This window comes from Culex quinquefasciatus, chromosome 2, assembly GCF_015732765.1.
Source record: "Culex quinquefasciatus strain JHB chromosome 2, VPISU_Cqui_1.0_pri_paternal, whole genome shotgun sequence".
Taxonomy (NCBI): domain Eukaryota; kingdom Metazoa; phylum Arthropoda; class Insecta; order Diptera; family Culicidae; genus Culex; species Culex quinquefasciatus.
The window spans coordinates 43005313-43028586 of record NC_051862.1 but is presented as its reverse complement, the minus strand read 5'-3'; the positions used below and the strand labels follow the sequence as shown (position 1 = coordinate 43028586).

The 23274-nt window shown below is 36.8% G+C and overlaps 2 protein-coding genes and 1 long non-coding RNA gene across 4 annotated transcripts in view; all 3 read left to right on the top strand.

The window, feature by feature from the left end:
• Window positions 1-15391: 15391 nt before the first annotated feature.
• On the top strand, window positions 15392-15902 carry LOC119767388. Its single transcript, XR_005277485.1, has one exon. It is a non-coding gene; the product is annotated as an uncharacterized LOC119767388 (long non-coding RNA).
• Window positions 15903-17989: 2087 nt separating this feature from the next.
• Window positions 17990-19481, top strand: LOC6043823 (CD151 antigen). Its single transcript, XM_038258370.1, is given in 4 exon segments — window positions 17990-18239; window positions 18301-18696; window positions 19000-19202; window positions 19204-19481. Coding segments are annotated over 4 exon segments (969 nt in total). The 5' UTR covers window positions 17990-18035; the 3' UTR covers window positions 19370-19481.
• A 1997-nt stretch (window positions 19482-21478) lies between these two features.
• Window positions 21479-23274, top strand: part of LOC6043836 (neurogenic protein mastermind) — a 253670-nt gene continuing 251874 nt past the window's right edge. Inside the window, exon 1 of one of the 2 annotated variants that reach the window (XM_038253534.1) lies at window positions 21479-21887. The gene's annotated coding sequence lies outside the window, so the exon portion shown is untranslated. Of the gene's footprint in view, window positions 21895-23274 lie in introns of both variants that reach the window. The other variant, XM_038253533.1, reaches the window with a different exon arrangement.

The following is a 23274-nucleotide window of genomic DNA, read 5'->3' as shown; positions in this document are numbered from 1 at the left end:
AAATGACTTAGTTTTATGACAATTTTCAGCATTTTCAAAAAAAGCGTAACTTAATCCACCTTTAGGTGGTTGGTGCCTTCCTCTCATTTAAAGAGTGATTACAATCCCCTAAAGTGTCCACATGGTTTATGGATCTCCCCTAACGTGATCGCAGCACCTAAGAGGTCCTAATAAAAATAAGTGACGAGTAAAAAAAACAAACTTCCTACAGACTTTTTGTCAAGATTATACAGACACCGCCTTTCAGGAAAATGGCATCCCTCTACAAGGCTTTTTTCGTGGCGACCAGACGGGACCATTTTAGGGTTATGTAAATTCAGACCATTTTTTAAACTGCTTGTAATTTCAGATAGGTAAGTCAGACCTTGAAAATCCACAATCCACAAGAAAGGTCTTCTCATATGCTTTCTGAAAATATACAACATGTGAGGGTTCCATGAAAAAACCACCCTTTTTACCATAATTTTAATTTAATATGAAACAGTTTTTTTAACATAACTTTTTAAGTACATGATAAAACTGCATGAATTTAAATAGCAACTTAGGGGACGTTAAGACGGATCGATTAAAACCATTCCGGCCAAAATCGGTTGAGCCTGTGACGAGATATTCCAGTGACATTGATTTGGTACACATGTCTACATACAGCCAAACACACAGGCATTTGCTCAGCTGGTGATTCTGAGTCGATATGTACAAATGAAGGTAGGTCTAGGAGGTCTTACTAAAAAGTTCGTTTTTCGAGTGATTTTATAGCCTTTCCTCAGTAAAGTGAGGAAGGCAAAATGTATGACATTTGAAATGCATGACAAAACACGGAAAATACGTATTTTTGTGAAAATTTTCATGTAATTTACAATGGATAGCTGACATCATTCCGATTCCAAAACGCTATAATTTTTATGTTTGCATGATTTTTCGAACGATTATAGCCAATTTCTCCCATATAACCAAAATCCCATGCTAAACCGAGGCATGACTGTATATATTGTGGAGTTAGTAGGTAGCTGCATTTTTGGCATCTTCTCACGGTCATTGAAAACGGTCGTGGATGGACCTAGGGGTTCCCAATCGGTGTGAAAAAGTTCAATTCATACAAAAAATATGGATTATAATTGTGATTTTAAATCTCTTTTCCGATATCAGGAATAAAAGTTTGAACATGCTCGCAAATTTTTTATTCGGTCGGAAAAATATTATTTTTCTTGAAAAAAAGTTTCATTTTTACCCATATGCACGGAGAAAAAAGAGTTCCTAAAATCGTAAACAAGCGTTCCTGAAAATGGGAACCACGAACAAAGTGTTCATATTTCATGGTACGTTTTTCTAAATCGTACCATGGGATTTGAACACTTTGTTCAAGGTTCCCATTTTCATGAACGCTTGTTCACGATTTTAGGAACTCTTTTTTCTTCGTGTGATAACCCCTAATTCCGGCTTGATGCCGCCATCATATCTGGAGCAACATTTGAAAGGGGCGGTACGACATTGCTCTTACAGCCTTTCATTACACGCGTTTAAATGGGACCAAAGGCCGTAAGAGCAATGTCGTACCGCCCCTTTCAAATGTTGCTCCAGATATGACCGCGTGCTCCGTTTGTTTGCCAACAAGGCTGCAGCTGGATGGTGAAACGAAGTGAAGGGGGAGAGGTTTTGACATTTCCAACGTTTCCAACGACCGAGTCCAGTTAGGATCTGATATTTTGATTTGGCTAAAACTTTGTGAGGACCTTCCCTATGACCAAAGAAGTAATTTTGTGTCATTGGTTCACCCATCAAAGCCTCCACACAGTTTTGGCAGCTGTTCCTACAAAAATGGCTTATAAAAGTTAGCCGCCGGGCTTTCGAAGGTTACTTTTTAAAAAATTAAGTTGATGGTTTGATGGCTCTACACAGACTGACTGGGAATAATTAATTTCCCTCTCTTTATTGAATCTGAAAGACACTACGTAAACTATGTTGTTGCGCCACTTTCCTGGAATCCTCGCCAAACGTCGTCACTCCAGACGTCGTCGTCGTCCTCTGGTTTCAGTGTAATATGACGTGCCGCTGCACACGGCGCATGCTGACGTTGTGATTTATTCGATGTTCGCGGTTTCTAGCTGAAACCGCGTGAACGGTTTGATAACTACTCCATCCTTAGAGAAGATTCGGCCCGAATCTTTATTTGAATGTTGACTTATGGATGCTGAAACGGGATCATTGGATTCAAGGTTGTTTTCCACAGTAGCTGCTGATTTTGTCTTTCTTGTAATCAACCACAACAATACTATTATTATGCTACATGATAATGTTAGCATAAAACCTCCTATGGTAAAGTATTGGAGTTTTGTGTATTGTTGTTCTATCTTCTCGATATGGTTTATGTTCGAGATTTGAATCTGTGAAATGTTATGCTCTTTGAAAAACCATTCTTGTTTGAATGAAATTCCTATCATAGGAATCATTGTAATTTTATGGTGTTCAGCATGACTTTTACCACTAAACTTGGTGTTGTTAATGGTAATATCACAACCTTCGTATGATACTAATAATGTTCCCGTAACAGAGCGTTCTTTGATGTTACACTCTGATTTAATAGAAGTTGGATAATTTGCATCCTTTAATATTACCGTAAAATCGTTGACAACGTCAATCTGTGTGCCTCCTTGGTACTCCTTGAAGTTGCATCGCGCTGGGGTTCCTCTCAATGCGTTCGAAATGCATTTATCTTCGCTTATGTCTTTCAGATTTTTTGAATTACAAATTTTGTATTTCTCAATAGTATAACATGGTATTTGTGACACAAAGGATTTTGTTCCATTTGTTATAACACTTTTGTAATCAAATGTTATAATTGAATTATTTTTAGAGAAGCTCAATATTAATGAAGTCGTATTCAAATGGTTCAAAATTTGGAACTTTAATAACAAATATTATTGAATGATTTTTATGGAAAACTCCTAAACCGAGATATTCATAAATTTGGTCAAGACTACTAATTGTAATGTTTTGATCGGTCAATATTTTTTCAAATGTTTCCATTTCATTTAGAGAGATAATATTCTTGCAAATGATACCCAATTTAGCTAACTGCACTGACTCTACTAAATCATTGATTTCTTGATCCAAAAACTGAATGTTAAATAATAGTTCGAAGAGGTTTTGTTTCCAAAGTAATCAGATTGGATTGTTTTTATTGATTTGAATTGAAATTTCTTTTAAAATTTTGATTTGCTGCTCATTCAAGTGTTTAGTTATTTCATTTAACTTTGATTGAAGTCTATCATTTATTATTATTTGACGATTATTGCTTTCAATCAAGTGGTTAGTTTTAGTTTTTGTTATATCAAGTTGTTTGTTAATGTCATATAGGTCATTGTTGTCTAAGTTGCCAGTTATTGATTTAATAATGGTTCCTATTGGATTTACAAGTCCTCGTTTGTGTCTTGGTGTCAGTGGTTTAAGGCGCTTGAAATTATCGGATAACTTCATTACCCTTCTTTCTAGAACCTTATGAAAATTTTGAGTTGAATTGTTTTTGTAAAAAATGTTCAAAGCATGTGAAATTATATCAATGTTGCTTTGAATATTCTCCACATTAACTATGTGCAAATGCAGATTTAGATTTCGGATGATTTTTGTTTTATATTCTTTGAATCCATCATTTCTGTTCAAATCCGTGATGATGATTTCGGCTAAAGTTGTCATCACGCACCTAGAAATAAAAGTTATATGTTAATTTCTTTGACGTCTTAATTTGGTTTTATGATGTTTTCTACCGATTTCATCAATGAAGGTTTTTCGTTGATTTTGAGCTACTTTTGTTTTATTAAATTTGTCCTTATGTTTACTTTTGACGCCTTGACGTTCTATGTAAACGGACGCAGATTCTTCGAGATTTGGTTGGTGTTCTCTGTTTTTATTATGGTAAGATAAATCTTTTTTTTGTGTATTTTTTAGTGCTATGATAGCTTCATCATAAACTTTATCTCTGGCCTCAATTATATCAATCAATTCAGTAGGCCTCTCTTCTCCATCCCGAATTCCGTAGAAAATTTCGGTAGGTTTAAGATTGGTTGAAGAATGTATTGTATTATTGTATAGTGCCACAGAGATTCTTAACTTTTCTTTCATTGATAAATTCGTAAATTTTTCTTCGTTTGTTCGTAGTATTTCACATAAGGTTGAATGAAACCTTTCAACGATCCCATTCACCTCGCTTTTATTAGATGGTGTGTAATAAGTTTCAATGTTGAGATCTGCCAGCATTCCACGAACTTCTGTGGATTTTAACGATGGTTCGTTATCACTCACGATTAATTTCGGTATACCGTAAAGTGAAAATAATTTTGTTAATCCTGCTCTTATATTTGGAATTGATCTTGATTTTATAGGGATTAAAATGCCAAATTTGGATAATTTGTCAATAACTGATATGAATATGTTTTGGGTACAAATAAAAATATCCAGATGATAAATGTCTAATGGTTTTTGGTATTGGTGTTTTGGCAAATGAAATTTTATACGGAGTCCTTTCGTATTTAGCGCGTTTGCATATTTCACAAAGCAACACGAATTTTCGGACAATTTTTTCATGTTTGGAAAAATTTTCGAAATTACGGCGAGATTTTCTTCTATTCCTCGGTGTGCTCTATTATGAGTTTCTTCTATAATTTCGTCTTGTTCCTCTGGTGATTTAAGATCGATCAAAAGTTTTTGGGATATAAAAATTTTGAACATTTTTGCCCTACTAAAATAATTTTTGTAGACTGTTTGAACCGTGTTAATAACGTTTTCTGGACAGTAAATACAGTTAACCCGATTTGGATCGATTTTTGTCTTTAATATTCTTAGAATAAGGGGTACGCCGAAAGTAACTATAGTTATTGTGTGTCTAAAGATTTTAGTAAAGATTTGTTCGAAATGTTCACTTTCATTTTCTCCTCTTTTTAGAATAATTTGGTTAACAAAACTATTGACAGGTTTTTCAGTGCAGGGAATAAAAGCTGAGTCATCTGTATCGGCGGAATGTTGTGTTGCATCATCTGATGAGATGTCCTCTTCAGGGTTTGATGATTGTTCATTTTCATTAATGTTAACATCGTTTATTATTCTTGACAATCCATCAGCAACCACGTTTTGTTTACCAGGTCTATATTTTGGTTCATAAGAATAATCAAGTAAAGCGATCATCCATTTGCCAATCATTGATGATGATGGGTCTTTTAAATTTAAAGCATATGTCAATGGTTGATGATCTGTATAAAGAATAAACTTTCGTCCAAAAGATATGGTCGAAAATATTTTGCCCAAAATATGGCAAGTAACTCTCTTTCTATAGTGGAATAATTTTCTTCGCTTTTGTTTAAGGTCCTTGACGCAAATGCTATAGGTTTATCTTTTCCTATGGGCCCCTGGGATAAAACTGCACCTAACGCATATTTTGATGCGTCAGTAGTTAATATAAATGGTTTTGAAAAATCAGGATATTGAAGAATGCTACTGCTTGACAAAATTTGTTTACATTGTTCAAAGGATTTTATAAATTGAGGGTATGTTCAACTTGTTCACCTTTCCGTAAACATTGTGTGAGGGGTTTAGTAATTTTACTAAAATCTTGTATAAACTTTCTGTAATACCCTATTGTACCTAAAAATTCTTTAATTTGTTTTTCTGTTTTAGGTATTGGCCAATTTTGAATAGCATCAATTTTGTCCGGGTTAGGTTTGACACCTTCATCAGTTATGACGTGACCTAAAAATGCAACTTCTTTTTTAAAATTCGCTTTTGTCTAATTGAATTTTGAGATTCGCTGCGCTGAGAGCATCAAAAACTTTAGATAAATTAACACAATGTTCTTCAAGGCTTGTACTATAGACGATTATGTCGTCCATGTAAACAAAACATATTTTCCAATTAAACCAGCTAAAACGACATTCATGTGACGTTGAAAGGTGGCTGGAGCATTTTAAGTCCAAAGGCATCCTTGTATACTCATAATGTCCGTCTTCAGTCGAGAAGGCAGTTTTGATGATATCTTGTGGTTCCATCTTAATTTGATGAAACCCGGAGGTTAAATCTAGGGTCGTGAAATAGTGACTCCTGCCTAATTTGTCAAGGATATCACTTATGTTCGGTATCGGAAATTTGTCATCAACTGTTTTGGCATTGACTTTTCTATAGTCAACCACAATGCGCCATTTTGTTGTCCTGAAGCATCTATCTTTTTGGGTACTACCCAAATGGGTGAATTCCACGGAGATGAAGAAGGTCTAATGATACCTTCTTTCAGCATTTTTGATATTTGATTACTTACCTCTTCTCGATGACAATATGGGTACCTATAAGATTTTTGGTATACTGGTAAATCATCTGATGTTCGAATAACATGTGTTGTTCCATTTGTTGCTGATAATGGTTCATTATCGACGTGAAATAAATCTTGATATTCATTAATAACCTCTAAAAGTTTTTTCTTTTCTTCGGTGTTTAAATGGTCAAGCCTTAATTGATCAATAAGTTTTCTGTATCGTTCTGGTTGAAAGTCATGATGATTGATTTCATCCGATGATATGATTTCAAAGTTATTAAGTTCAATTTGCATGGGATTTTGCAAAGCAAATTGTTGATCATTTTTAGAGTCATTTCGTATAGTTATAAAGGCTTTATTTTCAGAAGCTTTGTAAAGACCTGAACAAATAATTAATTTTGGTAAAACTTCAAAATCCTCAAAAAAAAAAGTCACCAGATTTTTCAGTAACTGGGATTTCTATGTTTAAAATTGATTGTTTTGGTATAGTTTTGCACATAATATCAGGATATTTTCTATACATTTTAAATGTTTGATTGAGAATTTGGATCGTATTCAGTTTTGAATCAATTTTGGCATCGAGGTCTTGAAGTGTTTCGTATCCAAGGAGTCCATCAAAATATTTATGAAAATCAAAAACATGGAAAATAAATTTTTTTAGTCGTTAATGAAGGAAATGGATTAAAATTAACGTATTCATTAATCAAATGTTTTCCGGAAATATTTGAAACAATTGTTGGTTTTTGAAGCTTTGATGCTTTTCGTACTCTTTTTGGACTCAAATAGTTTTTATTTGATCCCGTATCAATTAACAATTTCAAATCAAATCCCTCTTGAGTTGGAAGTCTGAGGTATGGAATATAATTTCTGAATGTCAAATTTGGTTGTTTTGCATCGTCTACTTCATTATGAGTTTCATCAAAGACTTCATTTGAGCCGGAAGCTTCTACTTGACCTTTATCCTCGTTGTCATCTTGTTCTAAATTTCTCAATTCTTCAACATGGAATCTTTGGGGTCCCTGTACGAAGATTTCTTTGATTGTTGGGTCTATTGATGTAATTCACATTTCTTGATCGAAGAGAACGATCAACATCCATAGGCTCCGGTTTTGGTAAATTTGGTTTTGAGTTAAAAGGAGCAAAAACATTTCTCGGTGGAACATTTGGCACTTGATTTAAAGCGAAATAATTTTTCGGTGGAATATTTAGAACCTGATTTGAAGTAAAATAATTTTTCGGAAATTTATAGTTTTGCATAGGCTTTGGTGGTAATTCAAATTTGCGTGAATTATTTATTCTTTGGAAATTTAATTCTTCCATGCACGCATCAAACGCATGTTTCAGATTATCGGGTCCTAATATTTCCTCCTATCGGTTCTTTGAGACCAGCTAGAAAAACGTTCAATGCATTTTGACGGTACATACCAATTCGATCTGCTCTTATATTGAGATCTTGTATCGAAACGTTAGCATGGTTTATTAGCAAAGACAAAGTATGTTGAATTTTACCATAGAAATCCTCAATTGTACCTGTTTGATACAACGAATACAATTCTCTGGTAAGAGTAAGGTTATCTCTTTTATCACTGTAGTACATGATTAAAAATTCTTTGATTGCTTCCCAATCAAGCCCAATCCCGTATAGTTCCAAAACATTATCCGCGTCATCAATTATTTTTCTTCTAATTGCCTGTAACCACATGTTGTAAAAAGGAGTGTTAACACAAGGCCTCATAAAAGGCAGTAAATTTTCTACGCTTCTTATGAATGAATGTAATTTGATTGGATTACCGGTGAATTCTGGAATCGTATCAACAGCATTCGGAACTTTCATGCTGTTAACAATGTGCGCTGCTTCTTCTAATGTGCGTTGTGTTTCGGCCGCAGCTTGTTCAGCTGCAAGTGCTTGAGCAGCTTGGGCTGCTGCAGCTGCTGCTGCAGCTGCTGCTGCTGCAAGTGCTGCTTGCTCAGCATCCATTTTTAATTTTCAAAAAATATTGCAATCACTTAACGGTTTCTTCTCTTCCTTTTGATTTTTGAAACAGTCCTTCTATTTTTCACTTAACGTCAACAGTTTATTTGATTGTAAAAAAAATTACTTGATTTGTACCCAATGTTCATTTGAGTATTAACTAGATTTGTTTGTCACAAAACTCACTTAACTTAATGTTGTTTCCCGTTAACAGTTCACGAAAAATTCACTTCTCTCAATATTCATTTGAGTTTCGGAATAATTTGTTCACCATTAACAGTTCACTTTAAAGTTCACTAAACTCAATATTCATTTGAGCTTGGAATAATTGATTGCCTCTTAACAATTCATGATAATCTTCAATTTAACAGTCCCCAACGGAATTCTATGCACTCAATATTCACTTGAGGCTCACGAAATTACTTACATAAAAATAAGGATGGTCTTCATGCTGTCTTTGATGATATTCGTTCACCAGCAATTGAACAGCATATCCTACCGACTGCGCCAGTTAGCCGCCGGGCTTTCGAAGGTTACTTTTTAAAAATTAAGTTGATGGTTTGATGGCTCTACACAGACTGACTGGGAATAATTAATTTCCCTCTCTTTATTGAATCTGAAAGACACTACGTAAACTATGTTGTTGCGCCACTTTCCTGGAATCCTCGCCAAACGTCGTCACTCCAGACGTCGTCGTCGTCCTCTGGTTTCAGTGTAATATGACGTGCCGCTGCACACGGCGCATGCTGACGTTGTGATTTATTCGATGTTCGCGGTTTCTAGCTGAAACCGCGTGAACAATTTGGTAACTTAAATATTCGAAAATGTAAATAACTTTTAAATGATTTTTGATTGCTTCGGTGTTTTTGACAAGGTTTTCACGACGAAAAAAAAATCTCTTCAATACTTGGATATTTTGAAAACTAATGATTGCAAAACAACTGGGCAGGTGTAAAATGCAGTTTAAAACACTTTTTTCATTCAAATGTTGAGACTATAGCTTCACGCAGAAAAATAAGGCATATTTGAATCAACAAAACGTTTTCTTGATTTGAAAATCAAGATTTTTGTTGAATCAACGCTAAACGTCAAAGTAACTTTTTCAAAACAACAAAAGATTTTTGTGGAATTAAAAAACTCAAGGTTTGTGTCAACGCAAAATCGGCGATGATTATATTCAATAAAAATTTTGGTGAATCAAACCTCGTACAGGCTGATTCTACAAAATATTTTCTGCGTGTTGTTATTTGAATTTTATATATTTTTAATTTGACATTTTTTGCAAAAAGTTGAAAAAATGGTTTAAAAAAAAAACTCCAGACTTGTCATCATCTCATTCAATTTCACCGACAACAAAACGCTTAAATTCCATGTCTGTCTGCATGTGCATTGAACCATTCAACATTTTTTGCTCACTTCTACTTTTTCCCTCACCTCAACTCCATCACCTTAATTCGCACGAACAGCCATACCTCACGGCTTAAACCCAATTAAATGCAACCAATCTTACACCGGGGCAGCAGCATTAGTCAGATAAAATCTACCGCCACACGATTTGTTTCCCAACAAACATGACTGCAGAAAACAAAACTCTTGCGAAATATCTTCCAAATAGTCGGAAGGCGTTTACGCGACCGAATAAACACGATGAATTTTGGCAACACTGGCCCAGTTTTCCCTTTTGTCTTAACTCACTGCTGCTTGAAAAATTGCACGACATGATGAATTTTCGGTTCGACTTAAACGACGCTAATTGGAATCGACTTAACATGGGTTAAATATTTGCTGTCGAGATTGGGCGGCGGGACTTTTCTTTTTATCTGCGAGATATATAATTGGTTTTATTATTTTATTGGTACGAGGGCTATTTGTACAATTTTTTGAGCAGCTCAACTCAGGGTGCGATAAAATTATGCGCCATCAATTAAAATTTCCCTTTCCACATTTAAAAATCAAACGCGTGTTTGCTCAGTGAAAAGTGCGAAATGTAAACAGAAAAAGAGCAAAAACAAACGATCCAAGGTGGCTGCACTGTCCGAGGGTGGCTGAGTTGCCAACAGGGCCGCCTACTGAGCTTGGTGGAATTTGTCGATTTTCTACACCAAAAATGTATGCAATTGGGGCAATTTTCACAGCTGACGAACGGTTTGATTTGTCGTTGACTCCACACGTGAGAAAGCTCCACCCGCCATGTTTGTTTTTATTCAAATGGAAATTTTTCCATTCTCATTTGCAAATCGTCAGACATTGACCTGGCTCACACACAGAGCGGATGTCACCACGTGTGTCTGTGTGAAGAAAATCTGCTTCATCAGGGTTGTCACGTTTTATGGCAACAAAAAATGCTCAATAACAACTGGCAGTGTTGCCAACCGTTTAAAAGGCATTCAAAAATGGACTTTCCGCAGACTTGACCGGTTGTAATTGCTGTTAAAAACCTGGTTATTCGAGGATCACCTTGAACAACCTTTTTAATTGAGCGAGTTGCCGCCACCATGACCGGGTAATTTGTTTTCTTTCCTTCCTTTCTGGTGCACGTTCGCGCGAAATCGAAGCAGACGCCATTATGGCATCACTTCATAATGACAGCTTCTCATTATGCAAGCGAGCCATAAAGATCGCGTCGTCGTCGTTTGTTATCAGCAATTTTCTCCGGCGATATCGGAGCTGGTTGAAAAAAAAAGAAATGATAAGGGCAATTTGTCAATAAATTAACATTTTTTATTAAACCATATCTTAGTTTTTTTTTTATTATTAGGTCCTATAAACATATGAAAGACAATAGTTTAATGGTCCTTTAAAAAAAAAAACTTTGGATATCAACTTTGCAAGCAATCCCAATAATAATTTCCATCTAACATCTGCCAAATCACCCTTCCCTCCCGTGCAAGTGTATTAATAAAGTCGGCAATAACAATGACACGTTAGCTGAGTTTTCCGGCCCGAGAGATTCGAAATTTTAATCAAATGGTCAACTCCGCGGGGCTCACACAAACAAGTTCCCACACACACACACACACTCCCACATATGTAATCACAAATCGGCAAAGTGGCATTGTGGGTTGGGAGCTTATTTGCATGAATATATATTTCACTGTAACGAATCTGTATGGCTGTACGGAGATGAGTGCCATACCGGTGTGATGTTCACCTGTGTTTGACTGTTTGACCAGTCCAGCAGGTGGGAAATTACATTGGAATCCGTTGGAGATAATACTGTGCAGTTACTTTATTATACCTTTTCAATTTGAATGGACTATTTTCTAACTCTTCGCAAAAAGTGATCTTATTTTTTTATATTTTCCAACTTGATGGAAACTCTGAACTTTTTAAACCTAAAAAAGGATGTAACTTTTGACACTTAAGTCCAAATTGACCTGTCAAAAATGAAAATATTGAATTTTCAGAGCTCTAAAAGTTTTCGGAACATTACTTTTCTCTAAAAATCAACCCTGAATTTCTACGTTCAAAATACTGATTTTTGATAATTTACTCAGATGCTTTCTATAAATTTATAGTAGAAGGTGAAGATTTCGAGATAAAATTGCTTGGATTGGCAAGCCAAAAGTTGCCCCTTCTCGTTTGCAACAAATCTTCTGAAGAAACCTTTTCCACTTAATTTTGCGATCTGGACCACTCCTGGGCAGGTGGGAATAACAATTAAAGATTTTTTGCACAACCTGGAAATTTATGAAAAGTTGGCATTTGATGTCCCCTAAAACATATAAGAACATAAAAAAATGTGTTTTTTTACAAATCAAGTTTTAGTGACAAAAAGTTTAATTAAAAATCACCAATTTTTTTTACCGTGAATCATTTTTTTTTCAGTGTAGTCCTTATCCATACCTACAAATTTGCCGAAGACGATCAATCGACGAATCGATCAAAAAAATCCTTCAAAGGTACAGATTTTTGAATTTTCATTCATTGTATGGACAGCTGCCAAATTTGTACGGAAATAATATGGACAAACACCAAATACAAAAAAAAAATGAATTACCGATATCTGAGAGAAGAATCATCAATTTGTTCGAAAATTGTCCAAGTGTCCATAACCCATAACTATGGAAAAAAATTGACCAATTTTGTCAAAGGAGATTATGTTGACCATGAAATGTGGTCTTTAAACCAACACTTTTTTAAGTGAAAAATTTTAAAGTATTTCATATTATGATGTGGTTTGGTTCAGCGTTTTAGCAGAATGCATTATTATGAATACAAAGAGTCTCTTTGTATTTATATTATGGCTGATTTTTGAGTGGCAAACATGATCCCAGAGGTTCAAGGTCAAACGAAGTCCGGATTTTGTTTTCAAAAAATTATCGACTACTCCATTTTTTAGTATGTGATGTAAATTTGGCCGAGGAATCCGATAAAAATATGTCTAAACGTGGGCGGCTTTTTGTTCCAGACACCATCAAAATTTTAGGCTGGTTTTTCGAAACTCCTTACTAGTTTTCTTTAAAAGGCCAACATATCACCTTTCTTTTGCGTACAAGACAACTAAAATCGGTTAGAATGGTGTAGCATTATGATTAGAATTATGAGCATTATGATTGAAAAATGAGGTTTTTGTGAAAATTCATGAAAATTGCAGGGCTGTGGAGTCGGAGTTGGAGTCGGAGTCGGAGTCGGTGGAGTGGGATCTTTTTGGGAAGCCTGGAGTCGGAGTCGGAGTCGAATTTGTAACAACTTGAACAGCTGGAGTCGGAGTCGGAGCCGGAGTCGGCTAAAATTTATTAGCTGGAGTCGGAGTTGGAGTCGGAGCCGAAAATTTCTGATTACCCGGAGTTGGAGTCGGAGTCGGAGTTATCTTATTCAACAAACATTATGTTTATTTTTGATTTTTTAGTATTTGCTTGAAACAGATTATTTACAAAACTTCTTATATATTTTTTTTCAAGTTGGCTGCGCTGCATTGCCATTTTTATTTTTTTAGAGATCACTATATGATAACCTGTTAATCAAGTATGTAGTATCATCATAACTAAAAAAAACAATATTGGTTTTGTAGTCAGAAACATTTAATTGATTTTTGACTGCATGCTTTTGCCAATAGTTGTGTACCCTTTAAACTCAAATTTGACCAAATTTAATCTAGTTCTTTCTGAAAAAAGTACACACACACAGTCATCTTATACCCCGATAGCGAATGTCTTCGTGGTTTTAAGTAAATCAATGTTCAGGAAAAAAGTTACGAGGTTCATCAAAAAATATAAATAAAAATCACTATTTATGGAAATCGAAAACAAAAAAAATCACTGACAGGATAACTCTTCCAACAATCATTCAACGATTATAACAATCTATTACTTGGAACTCAACATGCGCATTTTGTTTATAACTTTGTACAAAAAATTAAAAGTGTCTGAGAATGTTGATCCTTAGGCAAACTATTTTGATATTGTTGCAAATTATCGTTGAACGAATCTCAAGATTTCAGGATGAACAGGATTTCAAGATAAAAAATATCCGTGACCTAGAAAATATTTATTCTGTGAATTTTTGTTTTTTATCCAATTCTAAGTTTTTCATACATTTTCATGGAGGCGCACGACCATTCATAAAGCTTCGTTTAAGGTGAAGATGCAAGAAGTATCGCGCGCCTCCTTTTAAATATATAAAAATAAAAATTCGAATAAATCCAAAATTCCGAGGTAAAATATTTTCTAGGTCACGGATATTTGAAAAGGACCCCTTAAGCGTTCTTACCAAGAAATTTTTTTTTTAAATGCATTGATTTGTAATAATAAACTTGTTCAGCCTTGGCGTGATGTCCATGTACGTATTAAAAATTTCAATGGAGCTTTTAAAAATAGTTCGTTTGAAATTGTTATTTAAAAATACAAGGTGACTAAGATAGTCACTATGCTTCTTATAAATGTCAACTTAAAAGTGAGCAAATTGAATTTATATGTAAAATCAATCATTAAGGCCAGTTTTCTTTTAATGATCATTAAAAAATAACAATTAATTATTTTAGCTTTTAATCAATTTGTTCTTGTTCTTCTGAAAATACCTTCAAAACTGGCGTTTTTATTTCTGTTTCAATAACGTCTAAAACTTGTAAAACTAGAAACTTCTTTCCGGTTTTCCACATTAAGAGTTTTTAAATAATCCAATTTATAAATGTTTTCGAAATAATAGTAAACTAACTTTTGAAATATTTAAAAATATGTGGAGTCGGAGTCAAGTCGGAGCCACCAATTTTTCAAAGCTGGAGTCGGAGTCGGAGTCAGTTGGATCTGAAAGCCGGAGTCGGAGTCGAGTCGGCTAATCCCAGAAAGCCGGAGTCGCAGTCGCTTAAAATATGACCCGACTCCGCAGCCCTGGAAAATTGCCATTTTATGGACCACCTCAACGGCGTAGATCATCCAAACGGCCACAAAAGTTTCAAGCACACCCAATCGGCGGTCGCACCATTTTGCTACACATCTGCATGGAAGTATATCAGAATCTGCATGAAAACTGTCCTCATACATTTTTTTTGCGATGTAGGGGTATGACATTTAGGGGTAATTATCGAAATTACCGACGACTGTTTGGTTGTATTGCAGAAAAACAATCGTAATAGAACGAGGATTTAATTTCTTGGTTGCCGATCCGACACTCTACCACCGCGCCATGGACACTTTATGAGTTGTGTGAGACATCTCTGTCCAACATATTCTTCTCTTTGGAGTGTTGCTCGAGAACGCGTCAGCATTACATGTGTTGGTGAGAAATGCAGTTCGCTGACATATTTATTCACGGGCAGAAATTATATATGTACGGGCTTGCTGCAAAATCTGTTATAAAAGGTATCATTTGTTGTAGCAATTCCGCTATGACAGATTCTGATGTATGTTTGTCCTGTGCGGCGTGTATACTTTCCTTATTGAAACAAACGTTATTGTTCATGTACCTAGCAAATCCTGGCAAACTGAGATTAATTATTATATCATTTACTAATGTAATACAAAACCAAACAATAGTTTCAGTATAAGATGCAGTCCAACTATAACAGACATGATAGTTCAGCTGCATAAGTTCCAAGATGAAGTGCTCACCGATCACCCTGCTGGCTCTTGCCTCCGTAACTAAATTCTCTACCGTGCTTCGAATCCCAACATTCTTTACTTGACTTCGCAGATCATCCGCTTCTCCACCGCTACCTCCGAGCAACCAAATTGGGGAGAAGTGTCCAGCACTTGCCACAAACTGCCGCGCGTTAGCCCGGAAGTCGGCGCGCCTCACGGCCAGGACCACTTCAGCCCGGACCCGAAGTCGGCGTGCATTACCCGATGCGTCGGCATCATCACCGGGATGTACGACGACGAGACGGGGATCAGCATGGAGCAACTGAGGGCTTGGTGGGTCGACGAGGATACCGATGCCGATTTCCAGGAATTCAAGGGTCGCTATTTGGCATGTGCTGGGTCGATCGTGCCGGAACAGTACGGAGACGATTACTGCAAGAAGAGCTCCAAGCTTTACGAGTGTTTTATGCAAAGTGGGATGACAGTGGCTTAAGAGTTTATTTTTGTTGCTGACGGTTTGATAAAAAGTATTCTCTACCGATAAAATTTAGACAAATTTTGTTCAATCAAATGAGAGAAATAGAAATAAAGACGGTTCGTTTTCACATTGAAACTTAAACACCTAAAAAAAACTGAGTCATTTTTATAACCACCATTTTCTCCCCAAAATATGCATTGATAGTAGATCTTTTGTAACTCTAAAATCTACTAGTTATCTTGAGAAAGCTATGCATCATTTGACCGACCTTACAATGTTAACCGACCTTATCAAGTGGGCTAGGAAAAGGTACGGGAATAGCTTGACGAAGGTCGGGTCAGATTTTTCCGTACAGAGCAATTCTCTACGAAATCGGTCTTTTTTCTTCAATTTTAATTTTTGTATTTTTTAATCCGGCTGAAACTTTTTTGGTGCCTTCGGTATGCCCAAAGAAGCCATTTTGCATCATTAGTTTGTCCATATAATTTTCCATACAAATTCGGCAGCTGTCCATACAAAAATGATGTATGAAAATTCAAAAATCAGTATCTTTTGAAGGAATTTTTTGATCGATTTGGTGTCTTCGGCAAAGTTGTAGGTATGGATACGGACTACACTGGAAAAATAATACACGGTAAAAAAATTTGGTGATTTTTTATTTAACTTTTATCACTAAAACTTGATTTACAAAAAAACACTATTTTTAATTTTTTTATTTTTGATATGTTTTAGAAGACATAAAATGCCAACTTTTCAGAAATTTCAGGTTGTGCAAAAATCACTGACCGAGTTATGAATTTTTTAATCAATACTGATTTTTCAAAAAATCGAAATTTTGGTCGTAAAATTTTCAACTTCATTTTCGATGTAAAATCAAATTTGCAATCAAAAAGTACTTTACTAAAATTTTGATAAAGTGCACCGTTTTCAAGTTATAGCCATATTTAAGTGACTTTTTGAAAATAGTCGCAGTTTTCATTTTTAAATTAGTGCACATGTTTGCCCAGTTTTGAAAAAATATTTTTGAAAAGCTGAGAAAATTCTCTATATTTTGCTTATTCGGACTATGTTGATACGACCTTTAGTTGCTGAGATATTGCAATGCAAAGGTTTAAAAACAGGAAAATTGATGTTTTCTAAGTTTCACCCAAACAACCCACCATTTTCTATCGTCAATATCTCAGCAACTAATGGTCCGATTTTCAATGTTAATATATGAAACAATTGTGAAATTTTCCGATCTTTTCGAAAAAAATATTTTTGGAATTTTCAAATCAAGACAAACATTTTAAAAGGGCGTAATATTGAATGTTTGGCCTTTGTGAAATGTTAGTCTTGATTTGAAAATTCCAAAATATTTTTCGAAGATCGGAAAATTTCACAAATGTTTCATATATTAACATTGAAAATCAGACCATTAGTTGCTGAGATATTGACGATAGAAATGGTGGGTTGTTTAGTGAAACTTAGAAAACATCAATTTTCTGTTTTTAAACCTTTGCATGCAATATCTCAGCAACTAAGGTCGTATCAACAAAGTCAAATAAGCAAAATATAGAGAATTTTCTCAGCTTTTCAAAATATTTTTTCAAAACTGGGCAAACATGTGCACTAATTTAAAAATGAAAACTGCGACTATTTTCAAAAGTCACTTAAATATGGCTATAACGAAAACGGTACACTATGAAATTTCAGTACGTACTTTTTGATTGCAAATTTGATTTTACATCGAAAAATGAAGTTGAAAATTTACGACAAATTTCGATTTTTGAAAAATCAGTATTGATAAAATTCATAACTCAGTCAGTGATTTTGCACAACCTGAAATTTGAAAGTTGGCATTTATGCCTTCTAAAACATATCAAAAAAAAAATTAAAAAGTGTTTTTTGTAAATCAAGTTAGTGATAAAAGTTAAATAAAAAAATCACAAATTTTTTTACCGTGATATTTTTTCGGTAGCCGTCTACCTATTTGCCGAAGATACAAATCGATCAAAAATCCTTCAAAGATACAGATTTTGAATTTTCATACATCATTTTGTATGGACAGCTGCCAATTTGTATGGAAAATTATATGGAAACTAATGATGCAAAATAACTTCTTTAGGCATACCGAACACAAAAAGTTTCAGTCGGATAAAATCGAATGACCGAAATCCTGAGAACTGCTCTACAGCTGTCGGATCTTGTAGAATATAAGAAATCAATCTCAACATATTTCTCCGTTTCCCCTTCCAGCTATGCGGCGTCACCCTGCTCGCCACCGGGTTCTACATGTTCACCGACGGGCCCCGGATCCTTCTGTCCCGCCTACTAATCTCCGCCACCGAGCAGCACAAAACCGCCCTGTCAGAGCTTGAGCAACCCCTCTTCTACTATGTCGCCCTAGCCCTCACCATAGCAGGCCTGATCGCCATAACTGCTGCCCTGCTCGGCTGCTGGGCCTCCTGCATGAACACCTACTGTGTGCTGACGATCGTGAGTTCTTCCTGTGGTTACTTTGATCGTCTGGTTGCTAATATCTTCAATGTATTTACAGTACTTTCTCATAATCCTATCGCTGTTGATCGGCGAGTTCGGCGTGTGCCTCATGATTACCGCCTGGCCGCAGTGTCTCGGTCTCAACCTGGACGAAACGGCCATGGTGAAGGTGCTGCAGGGCAGCTACGGCGTGCCCGGTCACGAGCAGTTCACCGCCGCCATGGACCTGGCCCAAACCATCTTCGAGTGCTGCGCCGTCAATACGGCCATCAACTACGACACTTCGCTGTGGAAGCTGCAGAGTTTGGGCAAGAAGGAACTGACCGTTCCGTTGACCTGCTGCAAGCTGCAGAACCGGTTCGAGTTCTCCGCCTACTTGGATCCGGTCCCGACGAATCTGACCCTCTGCCAAGCGCTTCAACCGCACGACTACGAAGGCAACCGACACTTGGATGTAAGTCAACAACACTTGCTAATGCTTTTACACTCAACCCCCGGTGGTTGGTCACTTTTTCGTTTGACACTTTTTATGTTTATACCCCGTTGGTTGGTCGAAGTCAAACTAAAAAGTGACGAACTGTCACTTTTTACAAAGCGCTCACGAACACTATCAACACAAACGTTTGGTAGTGTGTGTGAACTCTGTGTAAAAAGGGTGTCAAACTAAAAAGTGACCCCGTTCGTCTGACAACAGTTGGTGTCAAACCATCGGGGTTTGAGTGTACCATTTCTCAACGTTTCGATCGTTCTTCCCCAGGGTTGCCTGCACAAGATTGAAGTGTGGTACCGCGAGCAGTACTTCCTGTTTCTCTGCGCCGGCCTCATCGTAGCAGTGGTCGAGTTCTGCGTGCTCCTCAGCATCATCCTCAGCTGTACAAAACTTCCCCGGAAACCTGCCTCTGTTGGGATCAATCCGGACCGGTTGCAGCCACCGTCGTCGCTACCGCGTCCGGCAGGTCACCATAGTGCGAGATAACATCTACGAGCGCGATTTGCCGACGCCGATTCCGGTGCCGACCATCCGCGAGTCGTACATTCAACCGCAGGAGTTTACCAAATCGAGGCACGAGATTCCGTTCAACACGGGATCGCACTACTATCAGATTTCCAAGAGTTACCTCGTGTAGGAGGGCACTCTGCACGTGGACGTGCTCTGAGTACCTTTATTTCTAGTAATTTAAGGACGGTTTGATAGACTTAAAGATAGATTTGAAAATAAAATTTAAGTTGTGAAAAAAACGTTTTTGTTTTGATGACTGATCCATATATATTAAAGTCATTCTTCGCCAACTCACACAGCAATTGCCCCGAAGTTTGATCTAAGGGATGATTTTAGTCCCTGAACACGAATCCAAGGATCTCTTTTCGATATCTCGTAATGGTGGGCCTGCCAACCCCTTTTATTTTTCTGGATTTTTACTAAGACATGTTTTTAAGAATTCGGTGTTACAACGATTTGATGACGAATTAAAAATTCCGGAAAAATTGTATTTCATCAAAGAAAAAGTTTTAAAATGTCCATTTCCCGATAATCAATTGTCAAAAATCTAGAGACATATTAATATAAGTGAAGTTAAAAGTTCTTTTAGAATCTGCAATTTCCCAGAGAGTTGATTATTTCAGTTGGAATTAAAAAAACGCTTTAAAAAGTTATCCAAATTTAACGAAAAATTTTCAGTAATTAGGTAATTTTTGGCCAGTTTCAAAATTTTAACCCTTAAACCTATTCGTGTGCTTCGAAAGTATTTTCCGGAAAACCCTTTTGAACATCTTGTGGATTGTGCATTGCTAAAACCTGGAGATTTTTTTTTTTTTTTTTTGTAAAGGTCCAATAAATCAAATTTCCAGTTTTTGCTTTTTGATTGTTTTTAAAACCGCTTTAAGTCAAGGTTATTAAAAAACACCCAAAAAGCAAAAACTGAAAATTTGGTTTATTGGACCATTTCAAGAAAAAAAAACTCCAGAAATGATAGTTTTTTATTTTCTTTATAAATATTTTTATGATGAAAGGCACTATCTGGCTTGGATCTTTATTTTACATTTACATTACATTACACATTAAAACAGTGCACGAGCCACAACAAACGACCAAAGGATCAAAATTTCTGAACTTTCAGAAAAATACTTTCTTGGGTAAACTTTATGGTACCACCCTAACGAAATTCAAAAATTGTCAAACTTTATTTTTTCCATGTATTTTGACGGCTGAATCTGAATCTGCCTTCCGAATTGAGCCAAAAATCGGTTTTTGGTCATAAAATTATCAAAAATTGATATTTTCAAATGAAGATATCTCGAGAAAAACACCCCAGTGAATTTTTCAGCGTTTGTAGTGTTGGATCTCCTCTTTCAAATAGTGCTTAAAATTTTGCATGCGCCTTTTCAAGATTTTTAAGTTTTAAATTGGTATCTTTTTGACCCTCATAACTGTTATTTTTTACCCTTAAGTCCAAATCGACCTGTAAAAAAATGCTTGTTCCTCTTGCGCTTTCCCCACTTTTCCCTATAACGTTATCTTTGTTTATAATCTAGATTTTTAATTTCTTATCTCATATTATGTAGGATTTGTAACGCTAATTCAAACTCTCTTAAATTTACTAAATTATATTTATTTTCAATGTAAATACAATAAATTTTCATTTTCTCGTTAGTCGATTGGGTTACATTTATATTAAATACCGATTTCCTTGAATCACTAACCAATGGAGCATCCGATTCGTGTGGTAGAAATGACAGTTCTCCCTTAAGGAATACATTGTAGATAAAAGCAAAAACTGCTCGAATGGAAATTCTCCATTGACTTCTCGTGCAATGTCCTGAAAGAAATTCAAATATTAACATTTTATTTTAAACAGCCATACTTACAACAGCGACCATCTACTAGCCAAATCAAAACAGTTCTCAATACTGCAAACGTCAAACTTCAGAATCACAACCCTGTTGTAACATGTTCGCGTGACGGCAGCCTCCTTCGAGAAGCGTTAGCGCAAACGCTCCTCCTCGGTCGCAAACTGCAACGCCCGTTTGACAGTTCCAACAAGCCGCTTGACAGCGAGAAACAAACCTCAAACGCAAAACATAACTTACGATGCGAAACGCCGACCAAAGCGGACCGGCCGATAATAATTATGAATGAAATGGGATTCAGAGCGCACCAATACGAACGCTGCAGGGTAGGTTGGTATTGGTGTTGCTCGAGCAGCAACAGAACGAATACAAATGGGGAACAGCGCAGTGGATGAAGGAGAGCAGAACACCGAGGGTCAACCGTGTGCGGCAGTACAAGCGGTGCGCTAGTAGTTCGACAGCGTTCGAAGGCAAGAGAGGTACGCGCGCATTCACGTTCACGTTCGTCAGGTCGTTGAGAGGTCCGGAAAGACGGACCGCGCGAAGGCTTATAGGAGGGTGAATCCAGTGTAAAGGCAGGACTGTGCAAGAGTAAGGGAGACAGGGAGTTAAGTGCGGTGACGATAACGTCGAAGGCCTGTTGCTAAAGGAGAGGGTTGTGTGAGGAATCCTTTCGGGTGGTTGTTTCACGGACACCGGAGGTTCGAAGAACCTAGGAAGACTCCGGCAGAAGAAACCTCGACCAGGATACGCAGCGGTGAACGCTGCTGACGAGTTCAGCCTGGTTGTATGCAAACGGTAACAAGTGAGTGTTAGCTTTCATTGATGTTATGCAAAATGAGCAATAGAATCGGGATTGTTGTGGTACCAGTGATGGGGTTATTGCATGGCTTTCTACCTAAGGTACTCGCGATTGAGTGTGTAGTAGTGCGGTTGTCAAAATCGCTATCTCTGACTCTCTCACTCCACTGACACTGACATTGTTTATGTTTTGGTTTTCCTGGCACGGTCCATTGTTCTTTTGTTATTGTTTTGGTTTTAGTGGCACAGAGTCATGCACTCACACTAATATAAAGCAAGATGACGAGTACCTTTGATATACAGCCTTGGGGTTATTGAGTCGGTGGTGGCGCTAATTGACAGTTCCGCTCGGCTGTCAGTACGGAGTACGTTGCGAGAGGTTGGGTGAAGAGCAGAACGAGTGGGACAGAGTGAGAGTGGTGTGGTGGATGGTACAGAAACGTACCTCAGAAAGTACGCGCGCGACCTATTCACCCCTCTTACTGGAACGGAGCAGACTGCTAGAGCGGGACAGCAGATCAAGTCGAGTGAGCAGGACAGATTGCGACGAAAGAGATAGCGCGTGAAGCGTAATGGTTGCGCTTGCTTGCTAGAGTGGGTACAGGCTCCAGGCGCTTTCGAGCAGCAGCAGCAGGAACCTTCGTTGAACCACCGGCGACGAATGTGGCGAGCCCCGTGTCGGTGAAGTCGTCACAGTAGTGTCGGTGGCTGAAGCGAGAATCGAACCCGAAACTGTTGATTTATTATTTTGACAGCGTTAGGAATGATGCAAGTAGCAATGGTGTTGAGAGGATCGATTTAGAATTTAGTTTTGAATGTCAAATTTGGATGATGAAGCGAGAAAGTCTTTAGAAAAATACTCCCTAATTAAATACTATCAACTCAGTAATTCAAAATATAAAAGAAATCTAAAATTATCAATTTTTTTACAAATTAAGAAGGCTGAACTGAGTTGGTAACGAATTGATATGAACTATTCTGAGCAGAAATTGGACTTGAGCCAAAACAGAGAGCACACAGCAAAAAATCCGATGGTAAAATCGCATGCAAAAGCTTGCACATCACCTTCGTCAAAATAAACACTTAATATTACACACTGCATGTACATTTTATGCAAACACAAAAAATGCAACCAACGGGATTCAAACCCAGCACCAACAGTAAAGACTGGCGCCTTAGCCCACTCGGCCATCAGACCAATGAAAAGGTGTAAGGATAAACGCATATATCTCGGGTGAGTTTTCAAAAAGCCGTAAGAGCCACCGTGACCTCTGACACTTATTTTGGTTTTACTCCAAAATGAAGCAAAATTTCATTTATTTTTAGTTTGAGGCACTTGAAGGACGTGTAGATGAACAATCTCAAACATTTTTGATATTAGTTT